This window comes from Cuculus canorus, chromosome Z, assembly GCF_017976375.1.
Source record: "Cuculus canorus isolate bCucCan1 chromosome Z, bCucCan1.pri, whole genome shotgun sequence".
Lineage (NCBI taxonomy): Eukaryota > Metazoa > Chordata > Aves > Cuculiformes > Cuculidae > Cuculus > Cuculus canorus.
This window is the reverse complement of record NC_071441.1, coordinates 13,935,434-13,959,876: the sequence shown is the minus strand read 5'-3', so window position 1 is coordinate 13,959,876 and position 24,443 is coordinate 13,935,434. Positions and strand designations below refer to the sequence as shown.

Genomic DNA, 24,443 nt, shown 5'->3' with positions numbered 1-24,443 from the left:
CCCCTTCTACTCTTTGTTCCCAAACTATAGGGTCAGTCTCGTTTGTGGGTTTTTTTGTTTTGTGTTGGATCACATATTTCTGTACCCAATTCTGAAGCCTAACAGAGCAAACAGAACAGTAGCTGATACATTTTATATATCAGATTTTTTAATATTTCATCGGTCACCGTCCTGTGTCTGATTAATATAATGTGGTGAAGACTGCAGATAAATTAGTTTAAAATATGTCTCTTTTTAGCCAGTTAAGGGAAGTGGTTTGCTCACAGTAATTGAGTTTATGTAAGTTTGTACAAAGAAAATGTATCAAGAAGCTTGGCTTTTTAGCACTTTAGAAATAGATCCTGTCTGTCATGTTGTGCTATTTAACTTAAGGTGTACTATAGTAGTTATGCTATTTTCTCCTGAATATGTAATAATGCTGCTGGCATTACAGTACACAAACCTGTTTCAAAGTGACAGCCTAGTTGCTGCTTCTTGCTTGACTTATGGGAAATAACAAGTCAAGAAGTAACCCTGAAACAGGAATAGAGATTTATTTAGCCTTGCCTTCTTATCTAATGAACTAGTCTCCTTCAGCTGGTTCATTTGTTTCAAGGTTATGCTGTTATAAAATACCTGTATGTGTTGATGACAGGAAGTTATTGAAAAATAAGATTTTAATAGTAGTCTAATAATTTTTACTTCTTGAGAGCTAGTTATGGTTATTTCGTGCAGGATATTGCTGTTGTTATCCCAGTCTACCCCCTGCTGGCTGCACAGTGGTATAAATCAGTTAAGGGAAACAAGCAGCTATTTTATTAAGGACCTAAATTTATAGCAAAGCATCAAGGTAAAAAATATGTTGTAAAAGGTGTTTAGAAAATTATCTTTGGAAAAATAGACTTGTGAAGAAATTGAATTATTTTACATTCAGGAAATCGTGTTGCTTGTCATGAGCAAACTGGGAGTAGCAAACGGTTGGTGAAGCTGTTTGGGGTTATGTACAAAATGTGCACCTTGATCTAGTGACCTTTCTAACATGCTGTTGTGTCCATTTAATAGGACGCCTTCACTACTATGCAAGCCCTCAGTTTAAAGCATAGCTCATGCCAAAACAGGTGTGTTATAGATGCAGTGGCAGCTGGCATAGGGTTACTTGGTTTATTACTATTGTTGTTGTCTATTATTATTATTATTATTATTATTATTATTATTGCAACATAAGGGCATAAATACACAGAATGTTTATAGTAAAATATAGCTTCTGCAAATACTGAGCTTACTAAATGTGAACCTAACCCTTTAATTGGGATGCTTTTCAATCAGCAAGGATCACTGGAACTAGTTAAATATAATACTAGTGCAGACAGGCATTAGTTTGGTTTACATGTTTCTAGTCCTAAACATGGTAGCTTATCCAGTGATGAATGTTGAAAAGGTTCCTCAGATCTCCTTTTTTGTCTCGCTAATAGATGTACAATTTGATACTGTGAAATCAGTCTGGTGATCAAAAAAGAATTGAGCATTACGTCTTGATACTTCTTCCATACAGTTGGTCAAGATCTTACTTAATTTAATGTGTGGCTCTCACTGGAAATAACCCTGCTTTCCCAGTGTTGGGAAGGAAGGACTGGTTCATATGTGGTGCGGGCTGTATTCCTGCTCGTACACACAATTATGATGTTTCTTTTTATGCTAGAGTTTGTTCCTTTAAGAGTATGTGCAACTTGTCATCTGCCATAATAATCCAGATAATTTTCTTTAATGCTGCCACCTGGCTGTTTTTTTCCTTCATCCTTTGTTTACAGTCACTTAATCTTGTCTAGAAGTAGAACCCTGCATTTGTCCCTATGAAATTACCACCTTTCTTTTTTTTTTTTTTAGACCTTTTCTGTAATTAGTTCAGATGATTCAGATTTCTAATCCTGTGCTGCAGCATGTTTCCTGCCCCTCCTAGTCTTTTTTATTATTTCAAATCATAGACATCTAATTACATTAAAGTATGTTGCTTATTAGTAAAAAGTTGGCACCAAATATGTTTTGGTCTGCTTTTTCCTCTTTACATGCTTGAAATGTCTTTCATTATTGGTCTTAATCAGATTTAAATACTGATACTAAGGAGAAAATGTTTCATAAAATATGCCCCCGTAAAAAAATCCGAACCATATCTAACATATGTTTTCTCATTATTTTATAATACTTTTTATATCTCATAACATACATTCCTCATTATTTTAGAAGACTTTTAATCATACTTTGCATATAAGTAGAGAATAAACTATAAAGATAAATCAGTAGTAGTATTGCAAAAAGCTTTCCAGATTGTTTAATAATATTCTGAAGCTACTGCGGTGTCTTTGAAAGGCAGAGTTTGAGTAGTTTGTAATTAAATGGATTAACTTTTCCAGGTGTATTAATTAAACACTTCTCAGGGAAAAAAAAAGCTCAACAAACAAACGTAAAACAATGTTTATGTATCTATATATACCTCTTATGGAGGTGTATATAGATTCTGGGAAATACTGGGACAGTGTTTCCACTGAAACTTAAGTGATTATCGGAGTGCTAACTGTATACATAGCAACATTGGTGGTCTTGCTATATAGAAACATTTAAGATAATGTGGTATTTCTGTCCTAGATGGGAATGCTTGCTGCCTTTTTGTGTGATAACAGTATGTCCATAGTCAGCTTTTAGCAGAACATAGCTTTTTCCTGCATTTCCAAGTGTCAAAAGTGATAGGCTTTCTTTAACCCTCCCCTCCTTGTTTTCCTGTTTTTCTGCCACTACTGTAGTATCTTGCTTGATGGCTAGTAGCTCCATCACTTGCTCCAAGCAGTGCTTCTAATGGCAAATCTCCTGTCTGGCTCCACCCAGTAGTTCAGGCTGACAGATACCTGGGAAGCCCATTGCTTCTGGTATTCTAGCTGTAAACTCCTTCGTAATGCTGCCCCCTTTGTACGCAGCCATGAGATGTTTCTAACTATACATCTAACTTTTTTCTAGTTCTGCATGGTGCTTGTGTCCAGCCTAATTTCGTCACCCATACTGTCTTGACTTCCTGGTATTGTCCTATGGACTAGTCTGTCTTGTCATTACTCTGATTTCCTACACATGCCTTTTCTTTGTAACTGTTATGTAATCCAGTCCTTTTCGTATTCTCTACAAGCGGTTTTTATGTCACCCTGTTCCTTGTTAACTCTTGTAATGTGGCCTAATTTTTTAACCTGTTTGTATTTGCAGGCAATATAATAAATACTTATTTTAAAACCAGATGTTACAGATGTGAAGTTGGTATAAGTGAACCTGCTTATGCATGCATAAAATTGTAACAACACTATTAATGTTTGTGTTTACAGATGGTACCTGCAAGAGATGAACTGACATTTGTAAATGGGAAGCTGCCTAGTTGCCTAAACAGAAAAATTTAGTATATTTGAGTTAGCTGTTACCAGTGTATACAAAAACATGGAGTTACACAAGGGTTTTATGAAGTATTTGACAGATTGGTGTTTGCTGCCACTTTTGTGTAGTGGTATTGTAGAACAGGCTTTTAAAGTAGCTGTTGCTTGTGTATATTGACAGTTAAAAATAATAGGCTTGGGTTGGTCTGTCTTGGGTTTGTTTCCATTTTATGGTTTTATTGCAAGTTAAATTAGCTTGTCTGAGATAGGCTTTGTAATTTTTATTTTTCTAGTTCTTGGTCGTATTTGCTAAATGTAACATTGTAACCTGTAAATCGATAGTTGAAATTCATATTTTATAGATAACTTTTTATGTCTCTACAGGAGATCTGTATTGCAAAGCATAGTGAAAAGATCCAGCAGCGTCACCAGAGTGTGGAGGAATGTAAAATGCACCATGCTGTTCAGCTAGTAAGTTTCAGTTTTCTGCTGTTGAGTTTAGCCTTTACTTAACAGCGTGCATCCCTCATTATACATTCATTAGGAGAGTATTCATAGTGATAGCTGTTTTAGAAAGAATGTGCATACCCTGACATTTACACCATAGATTTCTGTTAAAGGGGAGCATAAAGCTGTGTTAGGAGGACATTGAGCACAAGCAAATATAAACAATTCTTTAATGCTGTGGTGACAGTCTAAAAGTGATTACTGCTAGGGTTAGGCAGCTTGCAGTTTATGGTAATGTGCACATAGATGATTCCAGACATCTGAAGAGTAACAGCATCAGGTGTACTGAAATGCATAAAGAAACCATACACATTTGTTCCTGAATTTTAGTGAACTTGTTCATTATTTTTCTTCTTTCTACAATACAAATCACTTGAGTTATATAAAGATGTAGTTTCACATGTATGCGCCGTGATTCTTTACACGGTCTCATGCAGAGAATAGGCTAGCTAGTCCAACTCTAGTGCTGAACATAACAGACTTTGTTAAAGAATATTCAAATTCTGGGCTAGGTCTTTGGAACTGACATAGCATCAATGTTTAATAAAGATCACTGACAAAGATGCATTGAAATTCAAGCCTCTTTAATTCAGGCTTCAATTAGATTAGTGAAAGTGATTCTATTTCATCCTTATACATTTTTAACATTGATACATTTGTCCAGGAAGTCGGCTGCATAATTTATTTTATGAAAAGGCTACTCGTGAGAGAGTACATATTGGCATAGTCTTTTAGGAACTTAGAAAAATATTTTTTTTTCCCCAGTTCTTGTAATAAGGCAAAGGAATTTGCTGTGTGGATTGTAGTCCATTTATCACTCTTAAAAATAAGACTTGACAAAAATGAAGGACCTTCTTGTCTCTCAGACACTATAGGGCTTTTTCATTATTTCATGGAGTTGCCCACTTGGATTATATAAAGAACCTTATGCTAAATTTTTTTGTCATCTTTTCTGTTAATAATGTGACTGAAAAATTCTTCTATTATTGTAAAGAAAAAACCTTAGTCTGAGTGGATTTAATTCTTAAAAGACTCTGAGCATTAAGTATTACTTTTACAAACCGATCTTTATAATTAAAAATTCTGATCACTTTTGTGAACTTGTATTGCCATTCAGTCAACACAAAAGCAGTGTCTGCCTTTCTGCCATTTTCAGAAATAAGCCAGTGTCCTGGTGTCTTTCCAAAAGAGTAAATCCCTGTGATTTGGAAGGAGATAAGTATAGATGCATTAGGGAGAGGAAAAGGGGACCATGTCTGAAAAGTAGTAAGGACAAGAAATAGGAAAAGGTGAAGAGGAACAGAAGAATGTGGTGAAAAGAAAATAGCAGAGCAGTGGAGCAAAGAAGTTAAAATAGAAGCTTAAATAAAAGATTAGAGCAAGAACAAAGGGTAGTTGTGCTACTGCACCTGCATGCTACATATACCGTCAAGTAAAATATTTTATGAAGCAGTCTCAAACTCAAGGGGCTTTTTGTTTGGCTTCGTTTTTTTGTTTTCCTTTTAGGTAAGAATAGTGAAATCACTTTTCCTGATAACTTTGAAGTTGCCTGTGGTGACTTTTGCCATTAGATAACTAGCATCCACTTCAACAGATTTAACTGAAGAGTAGTATTTTTTTTCAGAGATGTAGCAGCTTTGTTGAAATTTTGTGAAAATGCATGACTAATTAAAGGAGGTGGATCCAAATGTGTGTTTTCACTAAGATGTTCCCACAAGAAAAAATACAAGTGTCATAGTTGCAGGGAAGAACTTTAAAGATGTACTGAAGTGAGATTACAGAAAATCAAGATGGATTACATAATGACATCTTAGGTGAATTGAATATGAAACTTTCATTTATTGTTATAAATTATTATGAAAATATTTACTAAATTTGCTCAGTATTGGATGTGAAACTGTAGCACTGAGTTCTGTGATTACTTGCACTGTGAAATACTAACATGACTTGTTTTAAATGGGCAACATTGCAGTTTGGACTGTCATTTTGTTCTTGGAATGAAACAAAATGGATACTGGTTTCCTCTCTGGCCAACTTATACCATTTTTAATTTCAAGACGCTTTTTTCAGTGAAATATTCTGTTCTGTCTCTAGTTATTCCTCTTCTTTCAAGTTACAAGTCTTCAGGTGTTCCAGTTCCAGACTCCCATTTTCCCTTCCTGAGCTTAGCATTTCTTCAAGCCTATGAAATATGAAATGCATAATATTTTTAAGGGTGAGACAAACACCAAGTTTTGAAGTTAGAAGTGTGTTTATTTGAGAAGTAGACTGTTAGGTAGTTTCTGACAAGGAATTGAAAGTCATATTTACATGTTTCCTACACTTTTCCTCAGAAGAGAGATCAGTTACAAGATGAAGAGGAAAGAAAGAGCTCCTGGGTTAGTCAGGAACGACAGAAAACACTGGACAGACTTCGCACATTTAAACAGGTAACAGAAGAGTAATTGTTCTTTTCTACCAGTTTCATTTGCAAAAGTAATTTTCACTCATTCTAGGACTATACTATGTTGTTAGCTACTCTCTTTCATTGCATAGTTAACTGTTCTTTGGAAAATTTACAACAAAATATGGCATTGGTGGTAGCAAATTCCTCAGGCCAGTGCCACAATAAGTCCCAGTGCCATAATAAGCTTCTTATCACTCTTGCATCTACACCTTGTGACCAGACACTTGGAAAACTTTCCTAAAAAAGTATAATCTAAATGGCATTTCCAACAAAGATCATTGCCATTGTCTACCACTGATTGCTACAACACCTGCCCAGCGCCTGCCCCTCCTTCCTATTACAGTGTGTCAAACTGGATAGAGTATGGTATGAACAAAACAAGGAAAGGCGTGAATGTGAAAGAAAACAAGAGACTGTATTAGTTGTAAAGGACTTTTTTTGACTTTGCTGAATACCTAGCAAAATACAGATATTTACTGGAAAGCTGCCTTGCTCAGCAGTACACTTTTCTGTTTGCAAGGCTTTTGAATTGCATTGATTCTGTTAATTGAAACAAATTTATTTATTTTGACCAGCAACTGCTAAAGAACTGACTATGTATGAGTGTGTTTATATTGTTATGATCTCTACTGCCTTAGGTGTACCATAAATGTTTAAAATATATTAGACCTGTCTTTCAGAAGCAGTTTGAATTCTTTGCATAAAAATGGCTATGGATGAAACTAATATGAAAAGATATTGAGGCAGCAAATTTAAGAACTGAATTAAAAATACTTTCAAAAGTCTCAATATTTGATGTTTTAAAGAGATGCTTTTTTAAGCAGTATCATTCACGTCTAAGCAGTGTCAGAGAGGACTTTGTTGCAGGGGGAGCCATTGACCAGTTTTAGAAGAGGAAAGCAAGAGGGAATTTTGAATTGTGGTTTCCAGAGAAAGTTTTGAATGTACAGTCTGTTTCTTAGTGAAATTTTAATTCTGACCTGTGCCTATCCCTGACTAGACTAGTCATCTATAAATTATGACTTAACCAAGAATATAAAAAGTTAAGAGAACTTGTGCATGAAGGTGATAGATTTGCCTTGTTTTTACATCCAGAGCAAAATGAATGAAAACAGGTGAATCCTACTTGTCAGAAAGGAAAACCCTGATGACAAGTACTTAGAATCTACAATAGTGCATTTCATTTACTTATCTAATTGTTAATGATTTATTTACTTTAGCGGTACCCTGGGCAAGTAATACTTAAGTCAACCAGACTACGGCTGGCTCATGCAAGAAGAAAATGTGCAGCCAGCTCAGTGTCCTGTGTTGATCAGCCTCAGTCTTTGCCAGCAACCATACAAACCCAAGAGAAAAGTGAAGACGTAGAATTGGAAAATGCAGTTAAGCCTTTGCAAGTGCAGGAATCTACAGGCTTAGAACAACATCAGGATATCTCGTTACCTCCCACTGGTGTTACCTCTGAACTGCCTCAAGTTGGTACTTCTACACTCACCACTAATGAGCTTCAGCCAGAGACTGTTACTGTAGTACCGCTTCCACCCCCCTTGCCTCCTCCACCTCCACCTCCACCTTTACCGTCCAAGGAAGATGCCACAAAATCCTTAGAGAAAAATGACAGCATTGTTAAGCGTCAAAGTGAGGAGAAAGGAGTCCAGCACTCTTCTGGTTTCCCACCAGCACATCTGTTTGACAGCAGTCAGCTAGTCAGTGCCAAGAAGAAGCTGAAGAAGACAGGTGATCTGGAGAGTTTACAGAGGAGAAGAGGTAATATTTCATTTCTGTGTATATAGCTGTAATACGTGCCAATTTCCTTTTCAAATTGCTCTTTAGAGAAGTATATGCTGTGATTTACTTTTTATTAATGGGAAAGTTGTTAAATCCTTTTCAGTTGACAAATGTTGGCAGCTCAAGTGTTAGGACCTGTACCAGAGAGTGCAGTATACTTGTTCAGTGAAACAGAAACACTTGTGAAACTGATTGTATGACATACTGCATTAGACTAGCTAGAAAATGGAGCTAAACGTGGCCTAAAAGAATTTTCCTATCCTTCTTTGCAGCCAGCACTGCAAATATTATATGCTTCACCTGGGGGTACAGTGTTTATTTAACAACAGAATTTTATATAATTTTTTACCTTGTAAACTGAATACTCATCTTGGGACACAGGAAACGTTGAGGATGTGATCTTCAAGGTTTCTCCAAATATTCATGCAAAAATCCACAAGCCCTTGAGTACCATTGAGAGCTGAGTAAGAACATATACATTTAACTACAACTGGAAATTAAATCTGTAATCACTCTTCAAAGCATGTTAATAAATACTTATAAGATCAAAAACTTCTTTCGAAACTCAGGAGAATTAATAGAGCACAGGGCTGACCTGGGAGATCTGTTACAGCTTGTGAATTATGTGCTACTTGTTTTACTTGTTTATCCATTATCCCATATATGAAATGGGGCAAATAGCAGCCGTGTTTGGAGAAAATAATCCTGGTGTTTCAGTGAAACATACTATATTTATACTGGAGCTAAGTTTTTACTTGAAAAGCAGAGGTAAGATTTTCAAAAGCACTCAGCTGAACTGCTTTACTGGAAGTCACTAGAAAAATACATTAAGTGGGCCCTGATTCACACTGCTGTAATGTGACTGTAATAACATTTTATTAAAAATTCAATCTGTCTCTGTCATGTACAAGTACAGAAAAGCTCCTTCTATTAACATTTTCCATTATCCAGATAAAATCAAAATTAGAACTATCTTCATCAATCAGACAGAAACAAGAGTGTTTCCTCTAGAATTGTTCTAAAATGACTGAAAACCCTTGGAGCAACTGCAGTTGCAGAATTAAGCTCTTGTGAGTCTTGCAGATTGCAGGAGTAGTGTATTAAATTCATTATCTATTTTGATGTTGCTGTGCTCCGTTTTTCTTTTTATGAAAAAAAGTCCTATTGTTTGGTTCTCTGACATCCTTTTTGCAATTTTATATAAAGCACATATTGTGTGTGCAATTTGGTATTTTTCATAAAGTGACAAATGTAAAATCAAATTATGTCCTCCCTCTTTAAAGTATTGATAATATCTGCAGCAGTGCTCTGTTTGCTGCTCTGTATTCCCTGAGATATTCCAGGTGTCTAAGTGGCTTCAGAAATTTGTCTGTATAACGGCCAGGTGTTTTACAACCCTTCCTTCCTCCTTCAAATGTGCAGTCCTGTATTCTTCTGTTATTTCTTTTTTCCTCATGACTGTTCCATCTGTCTGGGCCACTAGTTTGATACTAAAAGCCCACTCATAAATGCGAAGTAGGTTTTAAAAGTTTATTCTACAATATACAGAAAAGAATCGGAGATGAATGTTCATCTTCTGATTGACATGTGCTGCAAATTGTATGCGCTAGTGTATACAAGTTATTTCAAACTGTTGTACTTTAGTCTAATGCAGTCTCTGGGGTAGACATCTTCCATCTTCAAAAAGCCAATTTCTGATTTTTATAAATCTAGAGAGCTACTTTCAAATTTGTGATAAAGACAAGATTAGTCATAAAGTACTAACTCTTATTTCTCTTTTTTCTTTAATTATAAAGGAAAGAATTCATAGGCACCCTGTGACTGAGTGCTAATACATACATGAATCCAGAGAAGCAGGAAAATACATGCTGTTGCAGTTTATTTTACTGCTGCTTCCCTTAATGTCGTGTAGTAGTAGTCAAACAGAAGGTAAAATCAACCACAAACTTGTTGACAATGGACTGCACAGCCCAATGCTTAAGATACATTCTCATTACCTGAGTTTCAAAGTCAACAAAGGCAGTGTAATAAACACTTCAGTTGTGTTGGTTTCATTGCAGCCATTTTGATTTTCCTGACTGCACACAGGAAAGCCATCTTGTTCAAAAAACTTTGGCTGCCCTCCTGATAGGAGATTAAATGGTTTCAGAAATTATAGTGGTATCTTTGAACTGGTTTTGACCTGGTAATAGGGAAGACAAATACAGAGACTGAAAAAATAGTGGAGCTACTGTTATTCTTCTGGTGTGGGATTATGATACTAATAGTATGCGGCTGCTTTTTGGTATTTAGGGAATATAAATGATGACTGATAAAATTTAGTAAAAACTGTACTGAAGGTCTTTTGATTTACTGCAGTGAGTTCTCCAATGGATGAAGTGCTGGCATCTTTGAAACGTGGCAGCTTTCACTTAAGAAAAGTTGAGCAGAGAAGTCTCCCTCCTTTTCCTGATGAAGATGATAGCAATAACATCTTGGCACAGATCAGGAAAGGGGTGAAACTGAAGAAGGTGCAGAAAGATGTTTTGAAAGAATCCTTTACAATTCTGCCTGATACTGACCCACTGACAAGGAGCATCCATGAAGCATTGCGACGAATTAAGGAAGCATCACCTGAATCAGAGGATGAAGAGGAGAGTTTGCCTTGCACAGACTGGGAAAACTAACCTGTAATTAACCTACATTTAAAAAACAAAACAAAACAAAAAAAAACCCACCACCAAAAAAACCCAAACCAACTTCAATACTTATTGTATAACAATAGTGGCTAAGCCTCAGGTTGTGCATTCTAGGAAACTTAGTATGAATGTGACTAATCTGACATCCAACATGGTAAAACGTGCACATATGAATTTAGTAGCACTGACTTTTCAAAGATTTTAAGGTTTCATCATCTTAGCCTTTTATTGTTTTAATATTTTTTATGAATATCAACAGGACTGCTCCTATAAAAACCTCTATTTTATTTAGTAAATTTGAAGAGACTTACCCAAAAAGCTTTAAAAAGCTTTTAAAAAGCTTTTAAGTAACAAAGCAGCACAATCACTCTTAGGCACACCTTGTACTTATTTTCTAATTACTCTAGCCTTGTAGGAGTTTAGTGTATTTATCACTTCAGACTGAATAGCTCTAGGTGAAGGACCATTAGATTTGACTGCTGAACACATTGAAATCTCATTTGTTATTTTGAGTGACTGGTTCTTGGATAGCTTGATTTCAGTCTGTAAGTTCTCTGACTTAATTGACTTTCCAGACTATAAACAGTAAACATACGAATATAATTTTTACTTCTGCTACTTATATGAATCCCAGGAACTTGCATTATACCTAGCTACAGTGCCTGAACGTACAGATATTAGACTTAAGCAGATTAAGTTAATAATTTCACAACAAACCAGAAATTGTCAAGAAGTTAGTTTTCAAAATTATGGTTGCATCAGTAGCACAAAGGTTTTTGAATAGAACAGGAATATTCTATGGTGGTACTTTTCTGCTACTGGCATATGGATGAACTTTAGTCTCAGTGAAGGCTGCCACTAAAAATTTGGAGAGAAGAGAGGTGTGACAATCTGTAAAGAATTTCAAAATCTGTTTAGAAATCAAAGTCTTTTCAAGAGTATGGAAGATATTTACAGTCCTTGCAAAACAGCTATTTGTAGGGAAAAGATAGCCTTTTTGGATGTTTACAGTCAAGCCTTTCTATCCTCATTAGTTATTTCCATAGTTGGAGAGTGACTGTTGATAGAGTGCTGCAGGTGTTTAAAAAGTGATAGTGACTTAGCACATCATCTTCTGAATGTCATGATTATGAAATAGTATGTCTCAAGCTGATCCATTGGTATGCTATTTTCAAATAATATTTAAAATTTTTAAACAGGAAAATAAATATTACCTTTATTTCCTCATGAACTAGTTATTAGCCATACTAATGAATTAATACCATTTAATTATGGGATGTTTCTCGTATTCCATCCCAAATATACTGCTAATTTTGGAGTTGAAAATCCAGGAGTGGAGGTGTACTTAACCCTCTGCTGAAACTCAAAGTGAAAATAATTTTACTTGGATATAACTTATTTCTGTTACTTGCATACTGAAAACTCTCGCTACCATACCCCTTTAGAACTCAAGTGACAGCTACAAGAAAACACATGCCTTGAAACTGGCTTGGATTTCTCAGTGCAACTACTCTCTTTTAATTTCCTAGATAACTGAGGAAATTTAAACTTTCTGATTTAACTTCCTGATTTTAGGAAATCAAACTTATTCTTTGGGATTTTGCATTTTTTAGCAAGAATACTGTTTAATACTATGGGTATTTTTTTTTTTAAAGTGGAAAAGGCATTTATCCAAGAGTGAATTTTAATATTTAATCAAGTTGATGGACCTCCTAAACATTTTCCATTGGAAGTGTATCCTTTTAAAATTTTTACATGTGTATTGCCATAAAATACAAATACATGCTTTCCTCTGCTGTCTTTTGCAGCCCGATAGTTTAAAGTGCAGGTCGAAAATCACTGCCATGCAGTAACTGTAGCGCACTGATTATTTTCTCATTTTTATGAATCTACATTTACGGTATGTTCCCCATTTAAGGGTGCTTTCCTGTCAAATGCTGAGGCCCTATGGGACCTAAAGCAGGATGCAGTGTCAGAATTCTGAGTATGTGCTCCTTGTAGTTCTGCACGCATCCGAGACCTCCTATCTTACCAATATCATATTTTATTATGGAAACAATCCCATTTCATGAAATGAGACTATTAAACAGATAGTGCAGATTTGATTGAAAATTGGTTGTGAAAATAGCTAATAGCTCAGAAAGAAGGAACAGGCCCCATCTGTGGAAGCACGTTAAATAACCATGGAGAACACAGATTGAGACAAAGCCCTCATGACATTCAGCTGAATAAATACTTAACGCATAGATGAGTGTACTTGCTTGAACGTATAGATTGGTTACCCAGAATTTGTTACACAAAAGCAAAGTCTAATTAGTGTGTTCTAGAAATTTCAGGATAATACTTTTTACTATAAGGTTATCCATTTAAGACCATGTTTTAAGATTCAGCTTTTTTTAAAAAAACAAAAACAATAAGCTCTGCACGTACAAAAAACAGTTGCACAGAGATTTTAAGTTGAAAACAGTTATACGAAGTATATTGGCACATATGTTACGAACTATGCTTAATACAGGTACAGCCTTACATAGGCTAAATGTAATGCAATTATTTGCCTTAGAAATGAAGGCTAAATGTAATATAATTATGTATTTCTATGAAGGGCCAAAAAGTGTCTTAATGTACGTGCAAGAAGTATTAACAGTCCCCACTGAAGTGGTTTCATTAGTTTATTGAAGTTTGAAAACATACTAATAGTAACTAAATCCTGCAGATCTAGTAATCTCTTTTATTACCTGCTTTATGAGTTATCTTCTGCATAAAACTTCTAGGAGCAGTTCCCTCTTTATGGACACTATACCACGAACAAAAATGTTGAGACATTCTGTGTATTGGAAGTACAGCTAAACAAATAGTATAAAGGTGCATAGCTTCTGTATGAAAAATCAGAAGATTACTGGTTATCAAAAGGACCCCAGGTCTGTGTGTGTGTATGCGTGTGTGTACATAGTGGTGCTCATAAATCACTGTAGTATGTTGAGAGTGCTGTTCAGTAATGCCAAACCTAGGTTTCTTCTAATGAATAAGAAACTAGCTTTTTTCCTCCGCAGTATGCTAATTCAGTATTTCTGGCCACTTCAAACTCGAATCTGTGTTCACTGCCAATGGTAGTAGAAGGAAAAAAAAAAAAAAGACCTGGTAATATTCCGTGTCCTGGCTCCAGAGTTAGTGTGTCATTACCCCCCCACAAAGAGAAACGAGGCTTTTGAAGGTGTGGCTCAGTGTTGCGTGTTGGAATTGCCTACTATGTTGATCAGGGAGTATTTGTACAGCCATTTAGCTTTTCAGATGTTCCTTTTTTTTTTTTTTTCCCCCAAACAGGTGGTTCGCAGCCACTGATGTGAGAAAAGAAACCCCAGTTGAAGATTACTTTTCCTCCTCACTTCTGAAAATTCAGAGCCAGCAGTTACGACCATCAATTCCACGGGAGGCTTTCTTTGGCAAAGAAATAGTCTTTCTTTGGCAAATTATACCATTTGAGGAAAAAATCGCCTGAAATGTTAATATTTGGGTGGCTTTTTTCTTTAATTTGTTCCAAAAATTCTGGTTTGGACAGAAAGCTAAGATGTTTAGATGTGCGTTTTATATAATCAAGAACACCCGTTTCTCAAGCACTTTTTATATTTGTGTTGTAATGTGTGGCCAGTGAAGCGAGGGGGGCATTTTGAGCAGAGAGAATACTTGCTTTTAGAATAACTTTGAGGTTTGGGCAAGACATCAAACCAGATATAAAACCTCCCCTTCACTGCATTGAATATATCTCCTTTAAAGTCCAATCAGATGGCTCCTTGCAGAGAAGCTTGCTATGTAGTTGTGTGGTACTCCAGAAAGACCAGAAATCTTAATTGTACTACAGTAGCTGAAATTCAGTAACATGCAACTGAGACTTTTTTCCTTCTTAGTTTAAAGAAGTGTATGTCGGTATGTCAGTATGGAAAGTAACAAGTGACCACAGCACAATGAGAAATGAGTTGAATTCAGTACATATTCAATAACGTGTGTTGTGGTACATTTAGGAAGACATACTACAGCACCTTTTCAGAAGGTCATTTGTAGTGTTACAGCTTTTCAAAGTAGATGTTTTCATGCTTTTTTAAAAATACTTCACTATGCTGAACTAAGTTAGTTATACTTTTGTCTTTCATTATGAGAAGCACTATTTTGTTATTTCATACTTCACTTTTTTCTTTTGGTTTAAAATGGCTTTTTACTGTAAGCAGCCTTATTTAAAAAGATCCGAGCACTTAAACATACCGATAATTCAGTTGTGAGGATCATGCATCTTTTGCTGGTTTTTATTATTCCCTTTAGTGGCTGCAAAAATGTTTGTATTTCAGACCCAAAAGCCTAGTGGCTGAAAAAAAGAGCCCTTTTGATTCTAACTGTTTTTTTTAAAGGAAAGTTACAATTTCCTCTGCACTGAACAAATAGAAGTAATCCTAATCATCATGACTAACGGCTGCAGGTAACTACTCTTAACGATACTCCAGTGCTAAAAGGTATGTCAATACCTTGTACCATCTAGAAACTGCATGTGATTATAAATTCAGCCCATTAGAATTTGAAGAAAACCAGATTTTCACTAGCATTTTATTTTCACTAGTGAGATATACGCTTGTTTGACAAATAACAGCCCCTGTCCTTTATGTAGCACACTCCAGTCACTGTTCATATTGTGACAGGTCAGAGATAAACTGCTATGTGGATTTTTAAGTGGAGTTATGCATTGCTGTATCATGTAATGGAACACATTCTATGTTAATGCTTGTAACAGGAGATTTCATGTCTTGCCATTTATTTATATAGAGAGGAACAAAACTTACCTTAGCACTAGGCTGTGTAACTTAAAGGAACCTCAGCTAGTGGACCAACTAGTTGTTTTGCTGTGGCTGGCCTGAAATTAAAGCTCAGTCAAACATCTTAAGGGGATGTCACTTTAATGTTGCTATCAGCAGACATTTTCTTAACCTTGTTGCCTTATTTATAAAGTTGGTGAACATTGATTTCCAAAGCACCTGTGAGCAGTGTTACTCTTAAGAGTTTTATCAGTTTTGCTCCCTTAGCAGGTCTATGTTCTTCTGTCCTGACATCAGCTCTATGAAACACTTGATACTGGCTTTCCAAGGACCTAAAACTTCATGATGTTTTTTTTCTTAAACTGCTTCTCTGAACTCAGAGTTACATGGTGTGGTTGTAAGCTGTCTTAATACCGTGTTCTTGTAGCAGTAACAGCAATTTCAAATTCCATTATATTCATTTGACATTGCCTGTACCATAAGCTGTGGTGTATTTTTGCTCTACATTTCTCCGTATTTCCAGTCACACCACATGTTAAAACTGAGGTAGTCAAATAAGTTTTCGGCTGTAGCACAAATGATGATTCCACTGTGATGTAGAATGGTACCTCAGATTATACAGTTAATCTGAAACTTAGTGCTAAATTAACGGTGATTGAGCTACTTATATTACGTCCCTTTTTATCTCTGCAGTTTTAGTACTTAAATTATGCATATTGGACACCAGCAAAAATCCAAGGTGAGGAAAATAGTGTAATTTTAAAGTATAGGTGTAATGGTCCCCTTGAACAACATTTATGTCTGCAGTTTACCAGTGTTGTGATTTATGTAAGCAGTTCCATGCTGTACTGTTTTCAGATTTGTTTGCCACATGAGCTGTCCTCTTTGTTTTGAAAAATGTGTGCACGATTGAGAAAATGTACTGTCCTTAATCTGGTTTATTTTTAGCTGAAATCTTATGTTCCTGTAATAGCTTAGTTTATAGAAATGGAGTTCTCATATTAACATGCATTTTAAGTACATGCTAAAAGTGGTTGTTATGCTGAGCATAGCAGCTTCTATCAGTTCAAAACTGCCATCTTCAATGGGGAAAGAAAATCTTTTTTGTCCTTACATACTGCTAAAAAAAAATCCCAGATTTTAAACCTGCATGAGTCACTAGATGTCGCAATTTCACATAATTCTCCACTTTTGTCTAAAAAACTGTGCATGTGTAGTGTACAGGCTAATGCATAAAATTTCCGATGCTCTGTAATGTGAAATTCTGCATTGGGATGGCTGGAGCAGCAAATAGGGAAAGTTTAAATATATTCACAAGAAACTTAGGGAAATTAAGACAGTCTTGCACTCAGTTTATTTCTTTCATAGCTGAGAAAAGCTGTAACAATTTTGTTGGTCCTTGAGAAATCTTAGCAAGCATCACTACAGAAAAAACAGGTGCAAGGAAGGAGAGCCTCCATAAAAAGATCTCTCTACTTATTACTGTTATTTTTCAGTTATGGCTGGGCTTCATTATTGTAGCTGCCTTGTTCTGTTGCTAGTCATTTATATTAAGCAGTTTGTCAGCTTTCATGCTTTTTTTCATCTTTAGAAACTTCTTTGTTCAATTAAAACTGTTTTAGTATAGTGTATCTGATCCAGTGAGGTGAAGAGTTGGGAATACATAAGGTTTATTTAATGCATATGTGAGGACTGAAAAATCTTTTAGGAGTGAGAAAAGAAACTAAATACTCGGTTTCTTCTGAAATAACCAAAATGCAAGCTAAAAAGCAATAGCCTTTTGATCAGAAATGGAATTTGCATGAACATGAATTCTATGCTTTCATTCATAGAGGTTCCAGATCCTTTAGAAATGACCAACAGTCTTTTGTTATTGACTTTGATATTTTTTCAGATGTTAGTTCTGTCTAGGGTAGATGAACGCTTTTTTATTTTTTCTTAAATACCATTTTTATTTCTGCTTTTTGGTTGTTTTTTTTTTTTTTAAATCTGACAGTCTGTATCCTACACCAGACACCTGTAAAATAGATTAGTATGATTACATATTGTGTTCTTTTGTGGCTGCATTGGGGATAAAATTCAACATTTTTAACTACATTATTTGTAAAGAATCATTTTGAATATAAGCACTATATTCTGTAATGTTCAATATTAAAGTAATGACAGGTGCATTATTGAAGCTGCAACTTACTGAGAAGAGGCAGAAACTTTGGTTAATGTTACTCTTATTCTGTTTGTTGCACTGAATTTTGAGGTTTGTAAATCAAGTTGGCTCGCGTGTGTTACCAGATTTTATTTTTAATTGCAATGCTTATGTAATTAAATTACCTGGGTATATTTTTGGTAATGATTCCATAAGCATGGACAAGATGTTAATTTTAGCACTAGAATTAATGTTAAGAACAAGCAAAGCTTTTTGCAAAGGAAAGGAGTTAACAAAAGCACCTTACTGGGAGAGTGCATTGCATGATTTCAGTGCTACTGGAGCTGACAGAGACAGTAGGTCATCCTAAACTTGACTGCAAATTGCTCTTTGGTGCAATAAGCACGTTGACGTATTGCTATCAATGCTGTAAAAAGCACAGCAGTGGCTGGTTTTAACCTATAAATATACTGTAACTTAAACTTTTCCTCCCAAATAAATCTATATTTAATTGCTGCCTAATACAGAAATACTTAGAATTTTTAGGAGGGTCAAGGGTGGGCGGGCATGCCAGTATATTTTTGGGGTGGGCTTTTGTATATACAATTCTTTGCACTTCCCATTCAGTTTGACTAGTAATACAAAACTCCCAGCTCTGACTGTGGTGAATCAACAACCTGACATTTATGTATTTTCATTGTGAAAAGGTCTTCTTGATTCTGTGGCCCAGAGCTTCAGAATTTCACAGAAAAAGTTGTTCTTTCCATTCTCAAATGTGAATGCTCTGATGTACATCTAATATGGAAAATGACCAAGCAATGAATTTTACTATGCTGAATTTCCAGTAGTAATGTAGAGTATTGTTTAAAGCTGTTTTGATGAGTATAGTCCATACTCCGCAGAGATTTTATTCCAGAGACTGTCATGTCACCTATTCAGTAATTAGTTTGCCGTAGACTAGCTTGAGTTTCAGATATAGAAACATGTTTTCGTTTTCTGAATTCAGAAATTCTGAATTCAATATTGGGGATATTAGCTTAATGTCTTGCAGCTTGTTACTGTGGTTGCTATATGTTTTGAATTTCATTTTAAATACATACAAATGCGCCATCATAAGATGAAAGTTTTAAGAAATACAGATGGCTGCAGGTTTTCTTGCATGAATGAAGCCAGTGAAGTTTAATGAAACTAACTTCTTCGTTAAGCCTATTGACTAGGAATAATCAAAAGAAAATAAATTTGCCATTCACTGGCTTTGTGCAATATTATCAGTAGACTCAAACACTACTAGCACATTGTGCTTGGCTTTAAGAAAGTTCTTGAACTCCATTATATTCAAAAGGACATATTAAATGTGTATTTTATTGTAAATGACTCTGCAAATTTACTATGCCTAAAAATGCTCAATGTTATAAAGTGTTAAGCAACAAGTATGTTTAAAATAAAGGTAAAAACATTTCTAGCAATACCTAAAAACTAAAAAAAGTTTTAACTGTCTGCCTTCTGCTCTTTTTTCTTTAATGCAGCTTTTCTGCAATGTAAGTTTATTGCTGTGTTTTTCATGTTTTTTATTGTCATGACTCAAATTTAAACCTGTACACAAAATACTGCACTCACCTTCTTGTACACGCGATGTAACATCATACTCACAGTTTTGGTGCTTTAAAATATTCCTTTTGTCTTTATTAAAGGATATTTATTTGACCACTGTCTTGTTTTAACTTTGACTATGTACCAGCATTAAAAAAATATTTGTAGTACAGTTTGATTCCCACAAAAATAATTATATTTCGTTCATTTAGGTTGCCATTGATACTTTTAACTCATCCAGCTGCCTGCCATTGCTTAATGGCAGATGGTTGTTGCTGTGTTGCAGCAAGGCATAATTATATGTAGGTAGCATCTTTGTAAACTAAGTCATGTAAACAATTTAAGGATTATAGAGGAATCCTGCTTTTAAATAATGCAGGATGGTTGTGCTTAAATGCAAGTCATGCACACTTTCTATCTCTTAATCAAAAACCAAAAACATTATGAAAAAGAGTAAATATTTGAACCCAGAAATATTAAGTGCTTAGCTCTTATTATACTCTCCTACCTGTTTACAGCTAGCTAGTGGAAATGCTGTTACATGCAAGCCTCCAGCTGCAATCACTTAAGAAGATAAGTGAAGATACTGGAATAGCTCAAATCAAAACCATGTGGCTTCTCCAATATTTGATTTTTTGCATATGTACAAAATAATAAAAAAGAAAAGTAGGTGGTACATAAAGAACTCATGCTTTAAAGTACCTTTATGACTGTTCTGAAGAGTTTAAAAGTTGGGATTTTTTCCAGGGGTGGGAAGATATCCCAAAATAGATGATTAATCTGTCCCAGAGTAGAGTTGCCAGCTATTTGGTTTTATTTTTTTCCTGTAGCCATTTTGTCTTGTTATTTGTAGAGACTTAAATCTTACGAAAATGTTCACGGTGTGGCAGAGGTCTGTTTGTGTCATGTATCTTTTCACTCCTGTGTTTCTGGTACAATAAAAGAATTACATTGCAGGCAGTTCGGTGCAGGCAGGTTCTATGCCCAGCTGGTCCCTTAGCATGAGAAATAAAAAAACAATTGGTGTATTTAAGGAACAGGAACTTTTTAGTGCAATTACCATCTTGAGAGAACAAGAAAAAGGTTATTTCTAATAACACAGTGAAAGAAAGATTGCAGAGTGTCTGCACTGCAAAGTGTCTTACCCAAAATCCAGGGCCTGTCTGGCTCAGGTTTCCTAGTGGTATTTTTCACTTCTGGTGATAATGGCTTATGCAGTTAACTTTGGGTTGTGGCAGAACACGTAGAACAAGTAGGGAATGTATTTTGAAATAAGAAAGTTCTTCTGATCATCACTGACTCTTGTTTTGAGAGAAGAAGGTTTTAGTTGTGGCAGGAAGTCTGTTCTCAGTGCTCTCACCATGCCCTTGGCAGAGTGAGTGACCCTGGTGAGGGTGCCTTCACAGGTTCTGCTCTGCAGAATACCTTTCATTTTAAGGGTATTTGCTGCCATCATCTGGTGTCTGCTTTGGCACTGGCTTCTGTAGATAAATAGCTGCTTTTTTTATGACTCACAGATACTCCTACAGCTTGGAAATACATTTAATACATGCATCAGAATGCAAATTAATGAACATATCTGTAGGCACAGTTGGAAGTTAGTGGCATGGTACTTGGAATAAGGCTTAAATGTTTGTACCACACATAGAAGATGGGAAGTGGGTAAAACCATCATTTTTTTCATGTTTGTTACATGTAGACATGGAGGAAAAGTACATTGTAAAATACTCACTGGGCCACAGTCCTCAAACTTGTAGATAAAACACCACCTCTCTCTGATGGAAACTAGGGTTTGTTTCTGTTAAGTGCTTTGTACTTGGCAGAGGGAATGTGGAGAAGAGAGAAGTGAAAATGGAAAGCAAGTTTGTGAGAGCTTGTTTTTCAAAATCTATGAACTGTTCTTTCGTTAGGAGTTCTTACAAAGCCCTTTTTACAGGCTTTGTACTTCCTGCCTTAAGAGGGAGTTTACATGAACCTGGACTGTAGCAGTATTTCTGAATCACCAAACCACTAGCATTTTACTGCTGCCACCAGAATCTGAGTGCTTGTGTCACTGATCACCTAGGTCTAGTGTCATAGTGTTTTGCCACTGTATTTTTACCTTTTAAGAGGGAGGGAAGTAATTAACCTAACAATAAAGTAGCTTCTGTAAACTTTAGATGTACCATGTCAGCCATTTAACTGTTAAAAGCATCACTTTGCTGACACAAACTGCACAACCACAGAAAACTATTCCAGAAAATGATTCTGCAAGTTTCTGTCCAGCTCTCCATCCTGCAGGACTGCAGACCTGCCTTTTTCCCACAGATGTGCCTTCCTGCCCTTTCCCCCTTTACACTGAGACTTAAGTATCTCTTACTTTCTCTAAAATTTTATGCAAGTCTTCATCACTGTCACGCTGACTGTTCAGACTTTCATCAGCTCAAAGATGGCAAATCTCCCTTGAAATGCCTCAACAGGAACAGGCAGAGATTCTTATTAGTGCATTTACAGTTGCTGCTTGTCTGTGTGGTAGTGCTGGGGTTCATGCTCTCCTCAGTAATCAACCGAAACTATGGGAAAATGAAAATTACATTCAAGACCACTCCTTGTATCTGCTGCCTTCTCCCTTTGTTCCTACTGTATTTGTGTGCTGTCTGTGGGATGTTTCTTGGAGACGCTTCTGCCACGGACAAATTACGTGTATTACCTTCTTTTCTCTTTCTTTCCTCACCATGGAAGACAATACACTTCTCCGAGGCATCTCGCTGTGACCCAGATAGCTTACATGAAGCCAAGCACATTCATGGTCTTTCAAACAAAATTCACTGTTTACATCATTCTTTTATCTTAAACAACTTCCCTAGTTTGCATCACAGTCCCTCTGTATATTACTGTTTAAAAATCACAGGAATAACAAAAATTGAAGAATCATGCAATTCATACAAAGCATTTATATTAACTATACTTTTTCTTCCTCAGTACTTTATTTTAATCCCATTAAATTTCAGTAAGAATGTAACTGAGCTCTTAGCATACAAAATCATCAATGCATGCTCAAACTGCCATGCACGTTAACTGCACAATTTAAACAACACAACAGAAGTTTTATGAATTAACTTCATATAAAGCATCATAAAGTGATGGCCATTTCCCCGCCTCCAATACTCACTACTTGTGAGTAAAACTCCTGCTGGAGTGGACAGGGTCTTGCTAAAAACAATCTGACAAAGACGCCATTGCATGGTGCTCTTGGATTCTAATGACAAGGGTTTTTTTTAAAAAAAAAGTCTTGAATTTGCATTAAATAATACAGTAATATTAAAAAAAAACCCCAAACAATTTACACATCTTTTGCTGCTGGAGCACATATACCTGTGTCATTCCCATAATAGTTTCCTGAAGATTTCTACTGGTAGAAGATCACAGCCTCTCCAAGTGATCCATTGCAGTGCCTACTGGTGGAACACCTCTTAATACCAAGCTAAGCTGAAACATAAAGTCATTACTTCTCCTGCCCACTAGTACTGTATGAACCAATTATTTCCACCTGTGTCTCACCATCCCCCCACCCCACCTTGCTTTGTCAAGCAACTTTAAATCAAACCACACTCGGTAGGTCAGCTTGGCAGTCTACGCGAGGTCTGGCCGTTCATGGGCCGTTCCTCCAGTGCCTGTGGCCAGCAGACAGGATCGAGAAAAGATACATGCTAATGAGTGACACTTGGACCATGTCCACTCTCATTTAATCCATTCTGGAAAAAGTTGGGAGGAGCGCGGGACATCCACAGACGAAGGTAGCAGCAGTAACCATGCTTGACTGATAGCGCAAATCTCTAGTGAGGAAATGAATATCTACACTCTCCTTTTTTTAAAAAAAAACCCAACAAAACAATGAAGTGTCTACCAGGCTGTGTTCGCAGGGAGAACGTGAGCCACAGGTTGCCTACAAGGACACATTATGCTTAGATTTGTGTATAAACTAACATATGAAACACATTAAAATACTCAAAAGCAGTTACAGTTCCAAGTCAATGCTATATCCCATTTCACAGGAAAAATCTTCCTTAAAGTCTTCAGCTTTTAGTCTCAATTTGCAGTAAGAAACTTCAAACAGAATCTCTGTGTCCCAACCAGCACTTGTCACGTACTGTCAGCCATCAGGGATAAACCGGGGTTCTGCTCGCAGCCATCAGCTGCCCAATGGATCGAAAGTCTTCCTGCCTTTTGAGAGGCAGATACACAGCTTTGAGGATGCTTAAGGTTTCAGGGATGCTTTTGCATAAGGAAGTGTTTGGTACTTTCGGTACCATTTCCTTAAGTGACAATGCAAAATTTAGCTCCTGCTCCCTTTGGAGCTCACCCAGTGGGAGGGATCTTAGCTGTTTCCCCACAGGACACAATGGTCTCTGTTAACCCATCAACGTCATTGCAACTCATTGTTATGAGATTTGCTTTAAAAAATTCTAATATGCTGAAATGCAGAAAATTAGAATTTATTCACTTATTCCTATTAAGACCTTCCAGCTCATTCCTTGACACACTACCGACATCAGCTATTTTCCAAGTAGCCACACTCTTATCTTTTATCCAATGTAAGGCACAAAGCTATGCTTATGGGGGTCATGGAGGTCAGCTAATGACTTCCTTGGGTAGCAGCTCCCTTTTCTGGTGACGCATGCTGCAAGAGAGACTTAAAATGTCATGGTGACTTCCACAGCCACCTACCAGCTCCTCCTGAACTGTAAACCCAGCCTCAATGGCTGGTTAATTGCTTTGCTTTTATGTCATAAGTAACCTTTCTCTCTGCCAGGGTTACAGAGGCAATTGTGTGTTTGAAAAAAAACAAGGATCCCTGGTGGGGTGCTCTCCAAGGCCCTGATTCCTTCTGGATTTTATTTTTACATACATATGTCCCTGTTACAGCTTCATTACAGCAGTTTGGCCAAAGTGTCACAGTTCTTTTGAAAACCTCTGACCCTTCAGTAGTTTGGTGCCTCCCTGTCTGGCCAGTCTGGACTGTAAGTCTTACAGGAGTCTTTGACAGTCTGACTTGGGCACATCGCAGCTGCTGCACAGCAATCTGCTCTCATCTTTGTACTGCTTCTCTAAGGAAGTTTCCAAAGGTTGCTT

General features: G+C 36.3%; 1 protein-coding gene across 2 annotated transcripts in view; it reads left to right on the top strand.

Annotated features, from left to right (window-relative positions):
- The window catches only part of JMY (junction mediating and regulatory protein, p53 cofactor), a 66,925-nt gene extending 47,480 nt beyond the window's left edge, over positions 1-19,445 (top strand). For both annotated transcript variants that reach the window (XM_054054883.1, XM_009566291.2), the window contains 5 exons: positions 3,768-3,854; positions 6,224-6,319; positions 7,557-8,103; positions 10,483-10,793; positions 14,124-19,445. In XM_054054883.1, coding sequence (XP_053910858.1) covers positions 3,768-3,854; positions 6,224-6,319; positions 7,557-8,103; positions 10,483-10,790 — 1,038 coding nt within the window. In that variant the 3' untranslated portion in view covers positions 10,791-10,793; positions 14,124-19,445. The remainder of the gene's footprint in view (positions 1-3,767; positions 3,855-6,223; positions 6,320-7,556; positions 8,104-10,482; positions 10,794-14,123) is intronic.
- Positions 19,446-24,443: the final 4,998 nt, after the last annotated feature.